The following is a 19,008-nucleotide window of genomic DNA, read 5'->3' on the forward strand; positions in this document are numbered from 1 at the left end:
TTGCTTTTAAACTAAAAAATGAATTACAACTTTATGAAAATAATTTTGACATATTACTAATAGCTTATGTAAGTGACAGTAAGTGTAAATGCACCGCCATTTGTCAAGACTGTTGTTTGAATATAAATGTTATCAACTATCAAAATTTCATTACTAGTACACGTAGACCCAGAAAACCTAATTATGGTAGGGAAAACAGTATTGTATTTTAGGTCCTACTAACTCCATCAGTTTTATAACCTGATTTGGAAATCGGGCCTTCCAAATTACAGTAGATAGTGCAATTACGTTATCACAGCTTTGAAGAGACACCATATTCCTGGGACTGATGGTCCCGTAACAGCTTTTGCCATTTTTAGGATTCTGTGCTAGACTAATCTTTACTGAAATTTTTTACCAGCTTGGTTGCAAATGTAACTTTCACTACCATGTTAAAGACAGCAACAACTACACCACTGAGTTATTAAAAAAAATAAAAATCTGGAAACTCTGTTCCTTTTCATGACAGTCATTATCATAACAAGTATTATTCTTGTGCCTGTTCCCAAAATGACAAACCCTTGGAAACAAATATCTGATTGAAGGCCCATGAAATTAATTTCATACTAGCAGGTCTCCCTTAACGGAAATCTCCCCAGGATCACATAGAAAGTTACTGCTAGTATTGCTTAAAATACAAAATGCGTGCACTTGAATACATATTCGGTAAACACATGCCAATCCACAGACACCCCACAGCTTAGACTTTAGAAGTGGCTTCTGTCTTTAGAAATGGTTTGAATAAATATCCAAAGTGCTTTATGTGAAATCTGTGCTGGTTACAAGACTGATTGCCAAACATGGCGAGGTAACAAGCTTTAGAATGTGACACAGAAAGGCTCACACACAACTGAGCGCAAAGCGAAACTAGGTGGTCCTATGAACTCATCAACAACCTCATCATTTTCCCCTTTGCCTCCTTACTCATTTCGCAACTCCCATTCATTAAGCCCTGTTTCAAATTAAAAAGGCAAGATGAACAGTTCAGACTGGAAGTGATTTTAACTACTGACCTACCTACTTCTTTAGCAGCCCATGCAATCACTTCTGCATGATGTAAATATGCTTTATCAGTGGCTAAGTGCTGGCTATCAGGACTACCCAACTATGTATGCACCAGTTTATAAGCAGTCACGTAACACTTGCCTGCTGCTCTTAGGGAGGCTGAGAATTGATTAAACAGCCAGGCAGGGTTGTGCTGGTAGTACAGCTGGCCCTGCAGTCATTATTGGTGACCAATACGTGCTACCTACAGTATGAAAATGAATTTTCACCTTCACAGGCACTGCAGGCCTCCACAGGTCAATTCCAGTAACTGCAAAAATGGGGTTAATAGCTACTAATCTCTACTATCTACTACTATTAGGAATCACTTTGTATTGCACTGCACAGCTGCTGTGAAATAAAACACTGAGAGAGGCAGTCTGAAAGTTAAATGCTTTGCTTCTGTGCCGGGTCTGGTTCTTGATACGAGCGCCATGGCAGTATCCAAACAACACACTATTAGCTCTCTAGCCAGTACCAACAAGACTGACCCCCCAAAATCATTGTTAAAAAAACCCCAAATTTAAAAAAAAAAAAAAAAAAAAAAAGTTGGTGCTGAGGAAACTGGCTATTCTAAGGGATGAATGTAATTGGAAGTTGTATTTTGTTCTAACAACTGTTTCATGAATGAACGTGTCCAGGCACAGAGCCAAAGTCAGCCGAGCTGTTTGTAATGGTACTATGCCCAGGAACTGCTCACTCTGAGATTGGAAGTATGCATCCTCTCAGGAAACAAAAGCAAATGTACGAACATTTAAGATATTTTCTGAAGTTGGGTTAGCCATAGATTTGAGCTATTCAGAGATAAATGAACTTTTGTAGGTGCCGGATCCATAGAAAATCTTTCAATATGTCCATGCTATTGACAGCATTAACTCTGTGTGTACAGCGCTCTGGTATCCCCACAGAAATTTAAAGAGTAAATGAGAAACGTGCAGTGTTTAGCCTGTTCAGGCTAATTCCTTTACAACCACAGGAAAAGGTTATGATGTTCCTTTAAAAAACAGACATAATGACAAATAAACTAATATGAAAATACAATATAAGAAGTTACAGAAAAATTTAAATTGATTTCATACTGTGAAATATAATTTTATAGCTGCATGCATACAAAGCTTTACTGATAGCTGACACACAGTAAAATGTTCAGAGGTTATTTACACCTCAAATGGTGAAGAATTATAATTTAGAATGTTCTGCCAGTTGTCAGTGGTGAAAGTTCAAAATGAGCGTGTTTGGAACAGCACACAGAATTAAAAAAGGGATGCAGGACGCGGGATGACACGTGTCATGACAAGACATTTAGAGCGAAAGCGCTAGAAGTAGTATCAGATACAGGTTTTTTAGTCTTTTTTCTGCTCTCATGCAAATATGACTAACAACATAAATCAATTTAGAAAGCTCTCATTTAGCTTGTAAAAAGATACCAATATAGTGTAAGAGCCAGCTTAGGGGGAGAGAAAGGTCTAGCATGCTTTTTTTAAAGGCAGCCTTTTACCGAAGGACAGGTATCCAAAGCAGCAGCTCTCACAATATTTTAATCTTTAAGGCTACCAGACTCCGTGGCCCCATCATTTGAAACCTTCTGCAGGACCATGTCACATGGCTTCCAGATTTCTGCTATAATTTCCTTTTACCACCAGAAAAATAACCTCTTTCCTTGACCATGGCTAATAGTACTACCAGCAGGGCTGCAACAAACATTGCACCGAGAGCTAGATTTGCAGGCATTTATTTTGGCGGTCATGCTAGCCTAAGCAGAATTTGCTGATCTTGCATTGCTACTTCATGCTGTCTTTGACTTCCTCCTCGGCTCTCTGTTGTCGTGATGCTCCAACAGTCTGTGGCAACACAGTTGAAAAATAACCAGTAATTTTTGTGTTTTGTTTTGCTTTTAGCCAGGTCACCTTTCTGAACTGGGTACATAATAAACTGGCACTGCTGCCAAAAAACAGACAAAACTGTTAATCTGTTTCAGTCTCAGTTCAAAGTAAAACCACTTGCTTGGGGAAAGGCATTTCAGAAAGTTTGTCAAAGGAACAATAACTTGAGCTTGTCAAAGTAACAATAATTTGAGCTTCTACAGACATTTGAAAAGAATAAAAAAAGAAATCTAAGTGTTCTGAAAACCTTAAGACAACACACTAATGAGAACACTTCAAATAAAACATGCGTGATGCAGCTATGTGCCCATGCAGATTACAGAGGTTCCCAAAAGAGAGAGTATCAAGCTGCCTTGAATTTAAAAAAAAAAAAACAAACCAACCATAATTTCTTTGCTTTCTTGTGAAAAGGTTTCGGAAGAGGGTTTGTTGTGTTTGTTTTAAATAAAGGTATCTTTGTTTCTACATAACCTTTGGTACTTAAAGCATTTGTGGTGTTACCCATTTTAAATCATATTTTGCAGGACACTGAATAAGACCAAGAACTACAGGGGTTTCAAACTATTCTGGTTGTCAGATTAAATGAAGAAAAATTCAAGAAGATATTGTTTGTAGGAATGAAATACCTTTTGTCATATTACTGGGAGAAGTGCAGATAAATTAAAAAAATTAAGTGGCAGATTGTCAGATAACAGCATGTTCTGACACTATTACCGGCTAGTAACGGTTACAGCACATACCCTCTGCTATGAGCAACTCCATTCTCTCCTTCTGTAGTCACAAAACAAATACATAAAACTTTAAGGTTATAAGGTTGTCTGATCCATCAAAACTCCGGTTCCTTTAAAACATTCATTTAGAAGTGCAAACGTCTTTCTCTTTTCTCTGTCAACAGTCATCTGAGAAGACACACAGTTAGTAACTGTGCTGAAAGCCAAAGCGTCTACAAGCGGAAATAGCAACTACCTGCATTTCTGTGAAGACTAAAACGTCATTATAATAAACGAATTTCAGCCACGCTACTCAGTGAATGTGTCTCAAAACACCCTGGGAAGTTGCTGTCCTGTAATGCAAGATCACATGCATTGAAACACAGGCAATATAAAATGAGTAAATGGAATTGAGAAAAAATTAGATTTATAAAATGAGAAGTAGTAAGTGGCTTTCCAACTAAGCCTTCATTTTGCGCTTTTACCGAAGCGAGGATTTCATCTGTCTGTCTCCTGATGATACTCTTCAGAATTTGGGAATGGCAAGCAATACCGTTCTGTGAATGTTCTCTCCTAACTGAAAAATACTGCAGAGTAAGCCAGAAATTTTCCAAAATTTGGCCATGAGTTTTATTTTTTTACTGGTTTATTGACTGGTTTTCAATAATCACTTCCTATTCTTATTGCAGTCACTGCTGGTTAGTCAATTAAGAACTGCAAAGAATGTTACTAACGCACCAACCCTGCTCACCAGGACACTGTAAAAATCATGGGACTGTTTATAGCAAGCTGTTAAATCTTTTAATAAAATGCTTCATAGACCAAAGATTAAAGGCTCCCTGTAATCATTTTATATTGCAATCATCATAGCACCTTCCTAATCAGATATCCATAGGGAGGTAAATGCAAATACAAGCACCGAGAATATAGAAAACAGGAGAAACCGTAATAGTTAACTGAATCAATTACATTAATCTCCAGTGCAGTACTCCTGTAACACACATTGTATTTTAAAAATAAATGGATTTTCTTCATTTCCATTCTCTGCAGAAAACTGAAGAGCAAATACTGTAAGGACATCAATTATCAAAGCCTTCCTACTAAGGCTTTGTATACTGTTTATATAAGACACTATAGGTACATGAATATTAGGAAGTATTGTAAACGAGGATGAGAGCTAGGGAAGCCCCTTATCTCCACTCCCCTTGCCTTTGCTCTTGAACAGTCATCCCGGGTCCTACTCACAGTCTCTTGGCCCCATCACCAGACAGACACGTGCTCCCTGTTTGATGTCAGCCAACCCAAAACCGCAGAGATCAACGTGACAGATCTACACTTTCACACCTCTGACAACAAATGCTTACTGCAAGAAAACAACTATGTCACAATTCAACTCTATGACAACTATCTTGGAAAACAGCAAAGACTGTCTCTAAAATTAGTCGGATTGCTTTCTTAACTGGTAGGGTCACGAGGCAACAGGATTTTCTAGGACCAGGGTGAGCGGGGCAGGGTGCAAAAAACTTTGCATGTGCTACTGTTCTTCACCGTGGACATTCATATCAATAGGAAACAATTCACATTTTCAAAGGAAAAAGAAAAAAGAAAAGAGAAAGCTGTTAAGAAATACAGAGCAAAATCTGAACAGTATGTTCTCTGACTTCATCATCGTAATAAAACTGAGCAAAATCTGTATTAATGGCATTATTCTGTCATAGCAAAATGATTCCAGAAGTACTTTCTACAAAGTTAAAGAAATCAGGGACCTATATTCTCAATCCCAGATGACAACAGGTGGGCAGTAACATGGATGTGAGAGAGGGACTAGTTGCAACCAGTTTCTAAGTGAGATCAATTTGATCTTTTAAATACTATCATAATCAAATGTCACAGGATGACTTCTATTTTTTTCTTCATTTCCACAAAAAATAACGGAACAAATGATTTTAAAGAATGAAAATTATTAGAGAAATTAGAACTATAAACAAGTTAGGAATGTACCAAGTGTAAAACTGAGAAGTAACACTAAGAGCTTCATAAGCATTCCTAGATCTTATTATTTGAGAAAATTATGGACTCTGACGCAGTGTCATCTGGAAAAGCCAGCTAATGCTCTGTACTAAGAGCACCCATAACTTTATCTCCAAATTGTCTGGCCTAGTATGTGTTCTTTATTTGAGGAAAGTTCAGAAAATGTCCATGCAAACATACAGATGTTAGGAGTTAAACTACATTAATGATAACAGAATGTGAGCTGGTTACTTTTATTACTCTGTTGGTTTTTAGTTTTTTTTAAATTGATCACAAATGCTAAGAAACATTTGCTGAACACGTATATTTTTGTATTTGAGTGGTGCGGAGAAAGATAGCAAACAGGATTCCTTCCAGCCCAAGAGACACAGCAAGGGGGAAAGCTGCATTGCGAGTTCTCCCTCAACAAGAACACACCAAAGGATCAGTTGCAGACCTGCTCTCTAGGAAGCCTGCATGACAGAAATATGCCTATCACTTCTTGATTTCATTTATCAGTTATAGCAGTCACAGATAACATCTGTAGGCAAGCAAAGGCATAGTTCAAATGCCTTTTCGATAGCAATTACATCAAAGAAACTACTATCTTCTTGACAGTAGTACTGGCCCAGAAAGTCATCATTTTCCTTGTGTGCACTGAAGTGAGGGGAAGGAGCCGATAGAAAGTCAGAGCTAAAGGAATTGTTTTTCCAGCTGGATCACTTCTCCAATTATGTTCACTACACAGTCACACAAACACTCGTACCAACACAACAGGGAAGACTGGACATTTTCTTAAATGGTCCAAAAAATACTCTACAAATATGCAATCAATATGAACACAAAAACATTCTTCTAGGTGTTGCTGAACTCCGCTTGAGTTACCTCCTAATTTTTATGTTGACAGTAGTTGGGACACAAAGCTGACTCAGATTTGGGGCAGAGAGTTGGTTCTGAAAACTATTCATTAGTTAAAATTTTCTGTAGCAGAGTTACTGCAACCGTTCGAGAGCTAAAACACAGAAGAAAACCATACACTGCTGTTGTCTATATCCTCTCTCTTCTGCAATAATTTCCAAGGCTAAAAGGCAAAAGCCTCAACAAAATAGTATTACTTATTTTAAAAATGAGAATTCATATTATATAATGTATGGTAGTGACAAACCATATTTCTCTCCAGAAGAGACAAATGGAAAACTTAAGCAAAAATTTTTCTATAAACTAAAATAAATGGAATAATTTAGCATCTTCCACAAAAATTGAAGATTCACCCAAATTAATCATCTAGAAGGTAAAAATTCACACACGTCCCAAGAAGAAACATATGCACACACTGACAGTAAATTACTTTCAAGCATCTACTTGAGGTTGACAATATCTGAAAAGTTCCCATTTCTCTCCACAGATTCCATAATGTGAACCTAGACCAGAAAAATGTAGATGACTACAGTGTACATGCGCCATAAGTTAGGCAACTTTCACCTGCATAGACAAAACTTATTCTTTTCACAGTTTGGGATCTGAGACAAATTCCAGAAGGATGAAAAGCAAACAGGAAGACAGTGAGGCTGGAGATTCTCTACTAAGCTCTCCGACATTAGGAAGTATCCATGGCTTGTCCAAAGACTTCCAGGAGCAATTTAAAGTAAAAAGGGATGAAGCAGCAACCACCAATTTCTGTGGCATATGTGTCCTTAAATGTTGCAGATTTGGTTTTCCTCTAGCAAAGCAACTACCCTTTTGAGCTCTTAGAAGCAGATGTTTCCCCAAATCAGTCCTTTAGTTCCCAATTTCTCTTGCCTAGAAGGCAAAAGAGGACTAGGACATAATCTGATGATGCATTGCCCTGCTCTGCAGGGCTTTCCTGTCCACCTCCAGGCATGAAAAATTTATGCTGGTGTGGACCTAGAGATTTGGCACTGACACCTCTCTCTACTCTGTGTACAGAGTAAGTTCCCTAGCGATGTACTCAGTAAGAGGAGAACAATGGATGAGGTGTTTTTTCTTTTGTCTTTTCCACTCATTTCTCATGGTATTTGCTAATGGCTCAGATCAGGAAGTGGAGCAGAAGAGTCTCTGATAAAAGGCAATGAGGAAACTAGACCACAAGCAGGGTTACAGCGACAGAAAGGTTTAGTTATATTTGAAGTAAGAGTTGAAATGTTTGTTCTGGTTAGTTCTTAGGAAGTAAGACTGACAGCTGTATCAGCAAGAAATAATATATAAAAAAAAAAAAAAAAAGAGAAATCTCATTTCAAGGGCTGAAGTGTTAACCTGTTCCTGAGGACTAGTAGGTCTCATCTGCCAAAAATTTTAGAGGGTGCTGAGATACATCATTGCAATTAATGAATCCCAGGTCTCCAAATAACATTGATCTAATTTATTTGAACTCAAGCTACTCAGAGTCCTCCTTGTAGATAGTTTTTTCTCATCCTGAGCTTCCATGTGTCTAGCCTTCCTTGTTGCCTACCTCTGTATCTTATCTAGTATATATAATGCTTTCTGACCAGACGTGCATATAGTAAGTATCCAAAATGGGGGTTCACCAAAAAAGTTTACGAAGGCATGTGATTTGTTTTCAATAATTTTCCCAATGATTTCTAGAACTTAGCTTATCTGCCAGTGGACAGTAAGCTGATGGTCTAAAAAAACCCAAACAACAACAAACCTAAACAAAAAAAAATCCCAAACCAACAAAACAAAAAAACAAATGACAATGAACAAAACCATTCGAGTCAGTGTTTTCCTGTCTTGCAGAATTTAATTTACCAGAGACATGGATTTCTTCTGCAATTCATATCAAATATGTAGCCTACTATACCTGCAGTAGGAGGAAGAAAGGGGGAATAAAATAATAAATAAATATAAAAATATTTTTTATAACAAAATCAAATAATTCTGTGCTGATTTACTGCTACTTGTTCAATAGAAAGCTCAGTTACTTAGCAAATGGGTATTTCCAAATTACTAGTCTGACACACAAATTCAGAAAATCTTTCCAAAGAATTTAGGTTAACACCACAGTATATGCTACCTTAATTGCTCAATAGGATATGTACAGGTCATCTTAAGTGTAAGTAAGAAAAACAACCCCCCAAAAAACAGGTTTGAGATGCTTTTTAATTAATTTAAAACAGCAAAAATTGGGGGGGGGGCAACCCAAATAAAGAAACAAAACAAAAACCACCCACAAAGAACCAGTCCTAATTACAAAGAGAAGAAACTCTCTTATTTGTGTTGGTGTTCCTTCATTTGTAGTCAGATGCTTTCAGACAGTCTCCTTGCAGGCAGGTTCCTACAAAAGAGATTAATTTACATGCCAAAATTGATTTAAGAGGTGAAGAGCACTGAAAGAACTTACCAAGTATATCAAAATACCATCATACACTATTTTTTGTCATTTTAAGAGAGTGTCCAGGTGAAAGAAAATGCCAGGTGTATGCTCTGCGGTTTCAGGGTTCTAGTATATGATTTTATGATTTCTCTCCTTTATAAACTGAGTAATAAGTGCCTGTGGATAGAAGACTGCTTATTCTTCTGATGGAATCTGTAACCCACTTCACATTAGAGGGAAAAGGTTAATTCTGCTCAACAACATGCTGTGTCCTTCAGTATCTGATTTTATGTACCATTCCATGGATAGCTGGTTTTAATAGTTCATTTATTTTTCTTCAAGAGCAGCTTTTGAAACTGAATATTTTGATGCTTTCCCTGGAAGCAGATACCATCGGACCCCTTGTGTGAGGGCAAATACAGAACCACAATGAGAACATCCAGTTAATACAAAAAGAGTCCACAACAATGAGATAGTCTCTGAAGCATGAAGATTATGAGATACAAAGAGACAAACATTAGAAAGAAAAACATTCATCGAGCACAGTCCACAACTATCCACTTCAGAATTTTTGTACTACCCCCTGAAGTATTTAATATTGGTCAGGAATTCAAAGTAACCATACACATCTCACTCATTCACAATGCTGGAGAGAAAAGCTCTGAGACCATTCATTACTTGCCAGCAACTCATAAAAACTTTGGTAAATAGCAAAGAATGTAATAGTTAAGAGGCCTGTTTCAGTTTGGGATTCAGTAAACTTTCAGAAATAATCAGGGAGTTACATTCAAGATAACATAACACTCAAGAACACACTCAATGCTTCAAATTCATAGGGGATCTCAAGGAAGAAGAAATCAGTAGCATGAACCAATTCATCTGTTCTTGTGTCAACACTGCATAATCCTCTGAAAGGAAAAGGAATTAGTATTTTATATCACACCTTGCGCATTTCTGCTTGTTATAAAGTTTACTAACAATATCAAATGAATAGGAAATACAAATACTGCATGACTCTCTCAAAAAAGCATATCACTCATTTAACAGAAACAATGTAAATTCAGCAAGAGCAGAAGGAAATTACTTTAAGTAAGTTCGCTTGACATAGATCCAAATATTCACATGAAATTAAATTATAGCATCCCTATTGTTTCCTAATAATCACTGGGAAAGAGAGGTCATTATTTTACATTCCCTGGTGGCTTGTTGCTGAAGTAATTGGAAAGGCAGCTGGGATGAATCTGACTTTTTAGCCTATTGGTAGCTACTTGTAAAATCCAAGACTCAGAGTTGTTTGGTTGGTTTGGTTTTTTTAATGCACCATTTATGAATAGCATCATTAGATTAACAAGACCATGAAATGACAGATAGCAAACATAAGGCTGTATATCATAAAAAGGTGTCTTACAAGTTGCTTTTTCCTTTATTTGCTTTCTAAGGGGAAATGTTTGGGGCATGACCTATGGTTTTTTCCTAAGACTACTAGTCTGTCTTTTTTTTTTTTTTATCAGCAGGAAATAAAAGACAAGGATAAAAGAAACTGACTTATAGTAATCACCATATTATTACTGCTGCCAATAATAATGGCTGCAAAGCTTTAGACAGCAGAATATTTATGTGATACACAGTTTTATTTAGCCTTACACTTCAGTGTTTTTCCCAGTAATACTGTTCATAATATCTCGTTTCATTAGCTGCTTCTAAAAAACCCCAAACCAAGTTCCTTTTGGTTCTTTATGCAAGAAGGACAGAAGACTTGCTAAGCACCTCTCAAACTATTTCCTTGACCATTGGAAAGGATTTAGACATTCAGTGGGCAAGCACTCCAACACACCTCTCTGTGTTCACCGAAACAAAAAAAAAAAAAAAAAAATTACATATTAAGAATTTAATAGGCATCAGATTGAGAAATAAATTTGTGATATGAATATATACATTTCATATTCAAATCTGATTCATGCACTCATATGCACGGTGATAAATTAATAATATAAAATTCAAGGCAGGGAAACAAGATCATTAGCTGGTATGTAAAATTAACATCTGTCATTCCATATTGCTGTACATCCAGCATTCGCTCATACAATACTGTCTTTTACGGTCACACACTTCAAGAATTAAAAGGAAGTTGTAAATGGTATGATGAACCGTATCCATAAATAGTCTCAACACTGACTAGCTGTTTTTCTCCAAGTCTTCTGCAAAATGTCAAAAAGAAGCTTTTTTTAAAAAAAAAACTTTTCCAAGTTTTCTCTTTTTATGCATAAGTAAAGGAAATCAAGTTCTTAAAGACCTGCACGCCCTGTCTCGAGCTTTCCAGTCAGCTGAGAGCCTTTTCTAAAATCATCAATAATCTGCAAATTGGCTGGCTTGAAGTGTTTCCAGCAGAGGAATCTAAGTGTATGCATAATGCTCCATACCTCCTCAGAAACAGGCAAAAAATGTTTTGAAGATTTCACAGTTAAATCACAAGTTTGTCAAGCAGAAAACTCTTATTGCTAGCAATCTGAACAGCATATAGCAAGGCACACTGATCCTCACAGGGACCTCTGGATTCCATGATGGCATGCAGAAAACTGCAGTAAGAGAATTGGAGAACAGAAACCAAGTGTCTTTGGCAAAGGTGATACTTTCTGTATTGCTTTTTTGATTTGTTTTTAAACTTCTAAGCCCTTACAGCGAAGACATACCATAAGATACAATAAATACATTCATTCTAGTATGAAAAGCTGCAAATGAATGGGTTTCAGGGGAAAAGTGTCAGGAGAGCCTGTCTATTGCCTCTAAATAAAACCCGACACAATCTTTAAGTCAGTACGCTGCACCATAGCAGGATCTCCGATTTGTACGACTGTATGAAGTTAGTGCAGCAGCAACGCCCTGGGTACTTTTACAGAGCATTTAGAACTTTGTGACCCAGGGCCAAAGCAGTAAGTAATGCAGCCCAACACGTGACGGAAAGCTTCTCTGTCTTGTAAATGCCATCATAATGTGGCACTGGGCATAAACTTGGAAAACAGAAAAAAAAACGATGAAACTATCTTTTTCATTTAGAAAATTTACCCGTTAAGAATTGCATGGGCACAGTAACTATGTGGAGATCTAGGAGGGACTGGTTTATCCTACATGTATTTTTTCAAGCCTCAGGTTTTCATTTTTGCATTTGGCTCTACCAGGACAAATTTTTAAGAAGTTTAATTTCAATAATAATTAATAAATTCCACTAACGGGCAGATTTTTTAAAAACAGAGAAATTTTAAGTTCGCTGATTTTTCTTGTTCACATATCACTACCATGATAACTGTGTATCCTTGATGCTTTCAGCATGAGCAGTCAGTTTAAAGAACAAACAGAACGGCGCTATTTCAAACTCAGCAAAAAGCTGGATGCAAATGATTTCCCATCAAGAGCAGTTTCTCCACACATGAATGCTATCTGCCACTTTGTTTACAATGATTTGATGATCACATTCTACTCAACTTATAGCCATTTTAAAATATTTTTCCAGGAGACTGAACTCTCACCCAAGTCACTGACCCTGCATTGGGATCCACCAGCTCAGCTATACAATCCATGCACTCCCACTGGAGTCATACTGAAATAGAACAAGAAGTATCTTTCTCTTCAATTGGTCTTTTTTAAATAATGTTTCTTTCCCTCCTTTTACTCGAACAGCCTTCCTACAAGATACAGAGTAAAACATTATATGGGAAGATCAAATTATAAACCATAGAGTGGCCAGACATTTGTTGAAAAAGGGAGTGACTCCTCTGAGGAAAAAAAAGAAAGATGAAATAAAGGGAAATTATGAGTACATATTATGAAAGACTAACCAGTCTGAAAAATAAAACCTTCACCTATTCATTGCTTTTCCTTTTTCTAATAGTTAGCTCACAATAATCTTTAACCTAAACTGGAAAGCTATTTATTTGAAACATTGTTTAACTAATTAATTAATAACTGTTCTTGTAAATGTCTTTTGAGGTGGTAAGTACTCCGTCACCTTCTCATTCTTTCATCTACCCAGGAAAAAATATTTAGCATGAAGCAACATTTTTGCACTTTTATAGGCTTAGGTGATATTAATTAAGCAACTGTACCATATAGATGTTTATGATTTTGCCACTTTAAAATATTTATATAAACGGAAATAGTGGGAGACCAATGCTATGGTTATTTACTCCTAGGAATAAGAGAACTTTATGTAAGCCTCTTCCTGAATTAATAAGTTTCCTCCAATCTGAGTCAGAAAATCCTTTTGCTCACCTCCGTAAGTACTCATAAGAGGAAGAAAAACAAGGACAGGCATAGTCATTGGACAGATCTGAGCTAGTTAATCTTTCACAATATTTAAAAATCCCCCTACTAAGGTTAATCCTTACCTCACTTTATTCATGCTTGACTTCCAAGGAAGAAAAAAAGTACTTCAGTTGCTTTTGTGCAATTGTATAAGAATATACTTAAAACTTCTTTAACAAAGCTACATCTGAATAGAAATATAAATGAAAGCACACTGTAGATTCATCAGTATGGACAAAAAGAATAAGAATACCATAACAAAGGACAAATGTGACAAGTCTAATCTATAATGTAGTCCGCAAGAGTTTCTCAGAGGTGATGAATTTGGTTTCTCTTCTTATCACTTATTTATCATATTCTTGGACCACTAGTATACATTCACAGAATCACAGAATAGAATCATAGAATCTTTAAGGTTGGAAAAGACCTCCAAGATCATCAAGTCCAACCGTCATTCACTGGACAATAAAAGTATTCCATTAAATATCAATACCAATCTACATTTCTGCTATAAGCTCTTTGTTTACAGTTTATTTTATTGTTGTGCCTTTTGACTAGTAGGACAAGATGGGGGAAAGGAAAGGCATAGCAGCATTTAAAGGTTATTTTGGGGTTGGGAGCAGGAAGGTAGGAAACTGTGAGAAAACAGTTTTTAAATAGATTCAGAAGTATTTGGCTGAACACTATTAAAAATTGCTGGGGTCTGTGCTAGCACAGTTCTGCCTTTGCAGAATTTCAGGTGATTCTTATGACATACTTAACATCTACTGAATAAGTAAAAAAAAAAAAAAAAAAGCACTTCAGGAGGAACAGAAAAATAGTACTATTTTATACAAAAAGAGGCCAAACGTAACATATTATTGCCAGCAAACTCACCAGTCGTCTCCTCTCCTCTTCAACAGCAATCAGGAGCCGAGCAAACTCTTTCAGTGATTGGGCTGAAAAGAAAAGAAAGAAAAAGAACATCCTGGTCAAAATTACATTTTAAGACCAGATGAATCCATTTTCTGGATTGAAGTTACAGTGATAAGCTACTGTTCTTATATAGTACTTCACTGAAATCAGTAGTCATTAAATGAGGCATGGACTGAAGAAAGCAGCGGGTCAAGAGGAAAAAAACAAAGGAAAAGAACCTGAGTCTTTAGAGTCATGTGTATTTAAAAAATAATTTTTTAAATTGAATATGGCAAACAGATTTTCCTGAAATGGGCAAAGATCAGTCTCAAAATGAAGAATTCTAGAATCAGCCACAAAATTTACTTTAGCACACAAGGAGCAGAAAGAAACAAAGAAAAATCTTGAGTTTCTCCTATTAAAGTGCAGCAATAAATATTTCCAGGAACTATGAAAAATATTCAGGTAAAAATTTAACAGTCAACATTTTGGAAAAAATGTGTTACTTATGCCAACTGTTTAGGTTTAGCAGCTCTTGGGCTTTATATTTTGCAAGGACAAGCTCTCAGGTGAGAACAGATTATTAATTTATAAACAAGCTTTGAATTCTGTTATAACTCATAGAATCACAGAATGGTTTGGGTTGGAGGGGAACTTAAAGATCATCTAGTTCAACTCCCCTGCCATGGACAGGGACACCCTCCACTAGACCACGTTGCCCAAAGCTCCATCCAACCTGTCCTTGAACACTTCCAGGGATGGGGCATCCATAGCTTCTCTGGGCAACCTGTTGTATTGTCTCATCGCCCTCACAGTAGAGAATTTCTTTCTAACATCTGATCTAAATCAACCCTCCTTCAGCTTAAACCCATTACCTCTTGTCCTGTCACTACACTCCCTCATAAACAGTCCCTCACCAGCTTTCCTGTAGGCCCCTTCAGGTACTGGAAGGCTGCTCTAAGGTCTCCCTGGAGCCTTCTCTGCTCCAGGTTGAACAATCCCAACTCTCTCAGCCTGTCCTCATAGGAGAGGTGCTCCATCCCTCTGATCATCCTCGTAACCCTCCTCTGGACTCGCTCCAACAGCTCCATGTCCTTCCCATGTTCGGGGTCCCCCAGAGCTGGACGCAGTACTCCAGGTGGGGTCTCACAAGAGCAGAGAGTAGAGGGGCAGGATCACCTCCCTCGACCTGCTGGTCACACTTCTCTTGATGCAGCCCAGGACATGGTTGGCTTTCTGGGCTGCAAGCGCACACTGCCGGCTCATGTCGAGCTTCTCATCAATCAATACCCCCAAGTCCTTCTCCTCGGGGCTGCTCTCAATCCATTCCTCGCCCAGCCTATAGTTATGCTTGGGATTGCGCTGATCCATGTGCAGGACCTTGCACTTGGCCTTGTTGAACTTCATGCGGTTCACATGGGCCCACCTCTCCAGCCTGTCAAGGTCCCTCTGGATGGCATCCCTTCCCTCCAGCGTGTCAACCACACCACACAGCTTGGTGTCGTCAGCAAACTTGCTGAGGGTGCACTTGATCCCTCTGTCCGTGTCGCCGACAAAGATGTTCAACAGTGCCAGTCCCAGTACTGACCCCCGAGGAACGCCACTCATCACTGGTCTCCACTTGGATATCGAGCCATTGACTGAAACTCTTTGAGTGCAACCATCCAGCCAGTGTTATGAACTGAATACATTGTTATTCTGCGAGAGAGCGTTTGCTCAAAACTGCCTTCAAATATATGTCAAAGGGCTATAGCGGATGCCAACAGAAACATAATAAAAGTATTAACCCATAAAAGGGGGCAAGAAAGGGGAAACCATTCCAAAAACTCTTAAGGCTTCATTCTTAAGCAAGCAAGTGGTGCAAATCTCCCTAGAAAAATCTATCTTTCCATTTATATTACTTTCTGAAGGGCATATGGGTTGGTCAGAATTCAGCATCACAGTTCCACACACAAAAATGCCAGAGAAGAATCATGTAAAGAGAGCAAAGTAGCTCTTTTTACTTTCTCTTGATGCATCTAGCAGTGATTGCTGCCAATGACAGGATGCTAAATTTCATTGTTTAAAGCTCTGATTTCAGAATGCAGATTCATAAATCCTACAGCTTCTCACACCAAACTTGAGGCAGTCTAAATCATCTTTTAAAGAGGAAAAAACCCAAGGAAATAAAAATTGTAGAATTTATCAAAAGAAAGGCTTGAAAAAATCTTCACAGTTAACCAACATACACTGCTGAGAGTATGCTAACAGAACTCTTGTCCTCTTAGCTATTTTTCCATCTTCTTAAGTGTTTTTACAAAATATTTCACTCTCCAATAATATGGCTTCATCCCCTCTCGACTTCTCTGAAAGACTTAAGGAAATAAGCACATTTTCTAGAGGATCTGCTATGTTCCAGCAACTTCTAAGAGAGAACCAGTATCCAGCTGCCTTAACTGCCTTGTCAGCATTCACAAATTGCCACTTAGTTTTTGGACCATACTCAAATCATTTTTATCCTTTATCTGATCTGGACCTTGCAGAGGTCACACTTGCATTCTTCTCGCTCTATTTTAACTTTTACAGCTGAAGAGCACTTCACTGTTTGTTCCAATTTCTTCTGCAAGACCTTACATAGCTTATTTTCTGCCATGGTAATGCTATACCTTCATATCTTCACCTCTAAGTCATTCTTTGCCGACAAATGCTTTTTTTCCCCATTATTACTCATGAGCTCTGTGTTTAGTCCAAATACACCTGGTAAGTTAAATGTCCATCCAGTTGGGTCTTGAGCCTTTTCCTTTAATGTTTTTCCCCGAGAACACAAACACCAGAAAATTTTGCCACATTTTAAGTAAAAGAAATTCTAGGCCTCCTGCACAAACGTCTGAACTCCTCGACGCAGGCTTACCAGCTGAGCCTTTCAGTTACTGACTTTTAGTTACCAGCTCAGTCTTTATCAGAGTTACATCTTGATATCAAGAACTTAGTTCGCTCACTACTGAATTAACTCAATTTCTTAGAGTCAGCTCATAATATCCCATCTGTCAAAACCAGGTAAAGAAATAGATGATGAACTGACTGGTTAAGTTACCTGATAAGAAATCTGTTGAGTGTTACATTCAAGAATATCTACGTACCCCTTACGAAACCCTAAAAACTAAATAAACAATGAGCCAAACATATATGGCCAAACTGTTTCTTATTTTTACACAGATATCCTCCAAAATTTAACAAGAAACTATCCTTGCCTGTAGAAAAGACAGAGCCAGTTCATCCTGTGCACATGTGGCAGAGTGATTCTTCACCCACCATTAAAAGAATAAATAATCTTTTCAAATAAACTAGATAAAAATATTGCTTGAATTTTATTACCTATTCAGGGAATTAGGATGCACTTCAGAAAAACAGCTGACTTTCTAGTAAAGCCAGCAAGAGAAATTGTTTCCAGATTATTTCAGTGAAATAACTGCTCATTTTTAACCACAAGATGATATGTTACTGCAGTCACATGTTAAAACTCCATTCCCCCTCCTTTTTTCACTCTTTTACTGTGGAGTCACTCACAATGACAGAGCTATTTCGAAGAGAAATGATCATACCAAGCACTGTATCTTTGTGAGGACAGCAGATCCAGAACCTACTGAAATTTAAGTTTTTCCTACCCACATCAAGCCTTACAGTACTTTTCGCTTAACTTTCTGATCACTATGCTTAATACAACAAAGGCTCATGGAACTTTTTTTCCTCATCACCTGCAATGAGAAAGTTAACACTTTACTCCTTTCAGTAGCCAAGTACAAATACTGCCAGTTCCCAGCCCCAAAATATGGGCAGGACTTTATCTAAATCAAATAGAAAGGGTGGGGGACAGGCAGGTAAAAGCAATACAGTTATGAAGATATCCTCTCTGGTCAGGCAATATTCAGCATTTTAGGAGCAAAAAGACAGTAAAGGAAAAACATCAGAAAGCAGAAACTGGGCAGAAGGATGATTGGAAACTGTGAGGGGGAAAAAGAAAAAAAAACAAAACAAAAAACCACAAACCCCGTAAGAGAAGCTTTTGATTCATCTTCCTAATTTCAAGGCAGAACCAGAGAGTTTTTTAGTTTCAAAGTTGAAATTTTTGCTTAGGATTTAAATAAAACCAGGACAGACAGAGAAAAACCTATAAAAATATGTTTTGTAATTGTGCAAATGAAGATTTTCCTCAATGTTTGACACTAATATAAAGGTATTAATATGTCCCATTTACAGAGCCTCAGCTAAAGACTGAGAAGCTGTCTCCATCTTCCCCATTGCCTCACCTTTGGGGGATGACAAAGGTCAAAGTTTCACCAAGAGCAGAGAACCTACACTCTCCAGCAGCGCTAAGGCAAACCATTCCCCTGACCCAGAGACACCGTCACTGCAGGCGGCCTCGCATCAGCACTGACTACATCTCCCAACACCCACACCCATCCTTTTCACACCGGTCAGTGCCCACAAAGCCACGGAGGGTCCTTTCCCAGCTCAGGAGGTGCACAGGGAGAACAGAGAGCGCATCGTGTCATTGAGACCGTAACGAAGGATGCACGACCAGTAGGCAGACAGAGCTCAGCAACATGGAGGTCTCTGGTGACCCCGCTGGTTCTTCTGCCCTTGCAATGGCACCACATAATGTCAAAAAAGGCTTTACTGCCAGCTGTCCTACAATACCAATGAGTATTGCAGTACTGCATCTTTCACGTTATTACACCCTTCTTCCCATACATCCCCCCTTGGTCTGACCTCATTAAAAGCCAGGGTTCGTCCCCAGAGAGCTTCATCTGTGCTG

At 37.9% G+C, this 19,008-nt stretch overlaps 1 protein-coding gene across 1 annotated transcript in view; it reads right to left on the reverse strand.

Moving 5' to 3' along the window:
• The window catches only part of ARHGAP42 (Rho GTPase activating protein 42), a 169,200-nt gene that overhangs the window by 98,686 nt on the left and 51,506 nt on the right, over nucleotides 1-19,008 (reverse strand). The window contains exon 3 of the mRNA XM_054805869.1: nucleotides 14,196-14,257. Coding sequence (XP_054661844.1) covers nucleotides 14,196-14,257 — 62 coding nt within the window. The remainder of the gene's footprint in view (nucleotides 1-14,195; nucleotides 14,258-19,008) is intronic.

Source organism: Grus americana, chromosome 1 (genome assembly GCF_028858705.1).
Source record: "Grus americana isolate bGruAme1 chromosome 1, bGruAme1.mat, whole genome shotgun sequence".
NCBI lineage: Eukaryota > Metazoa > Chordata > Aves > Gruiformes > Gruidae > Grus > Grus americana.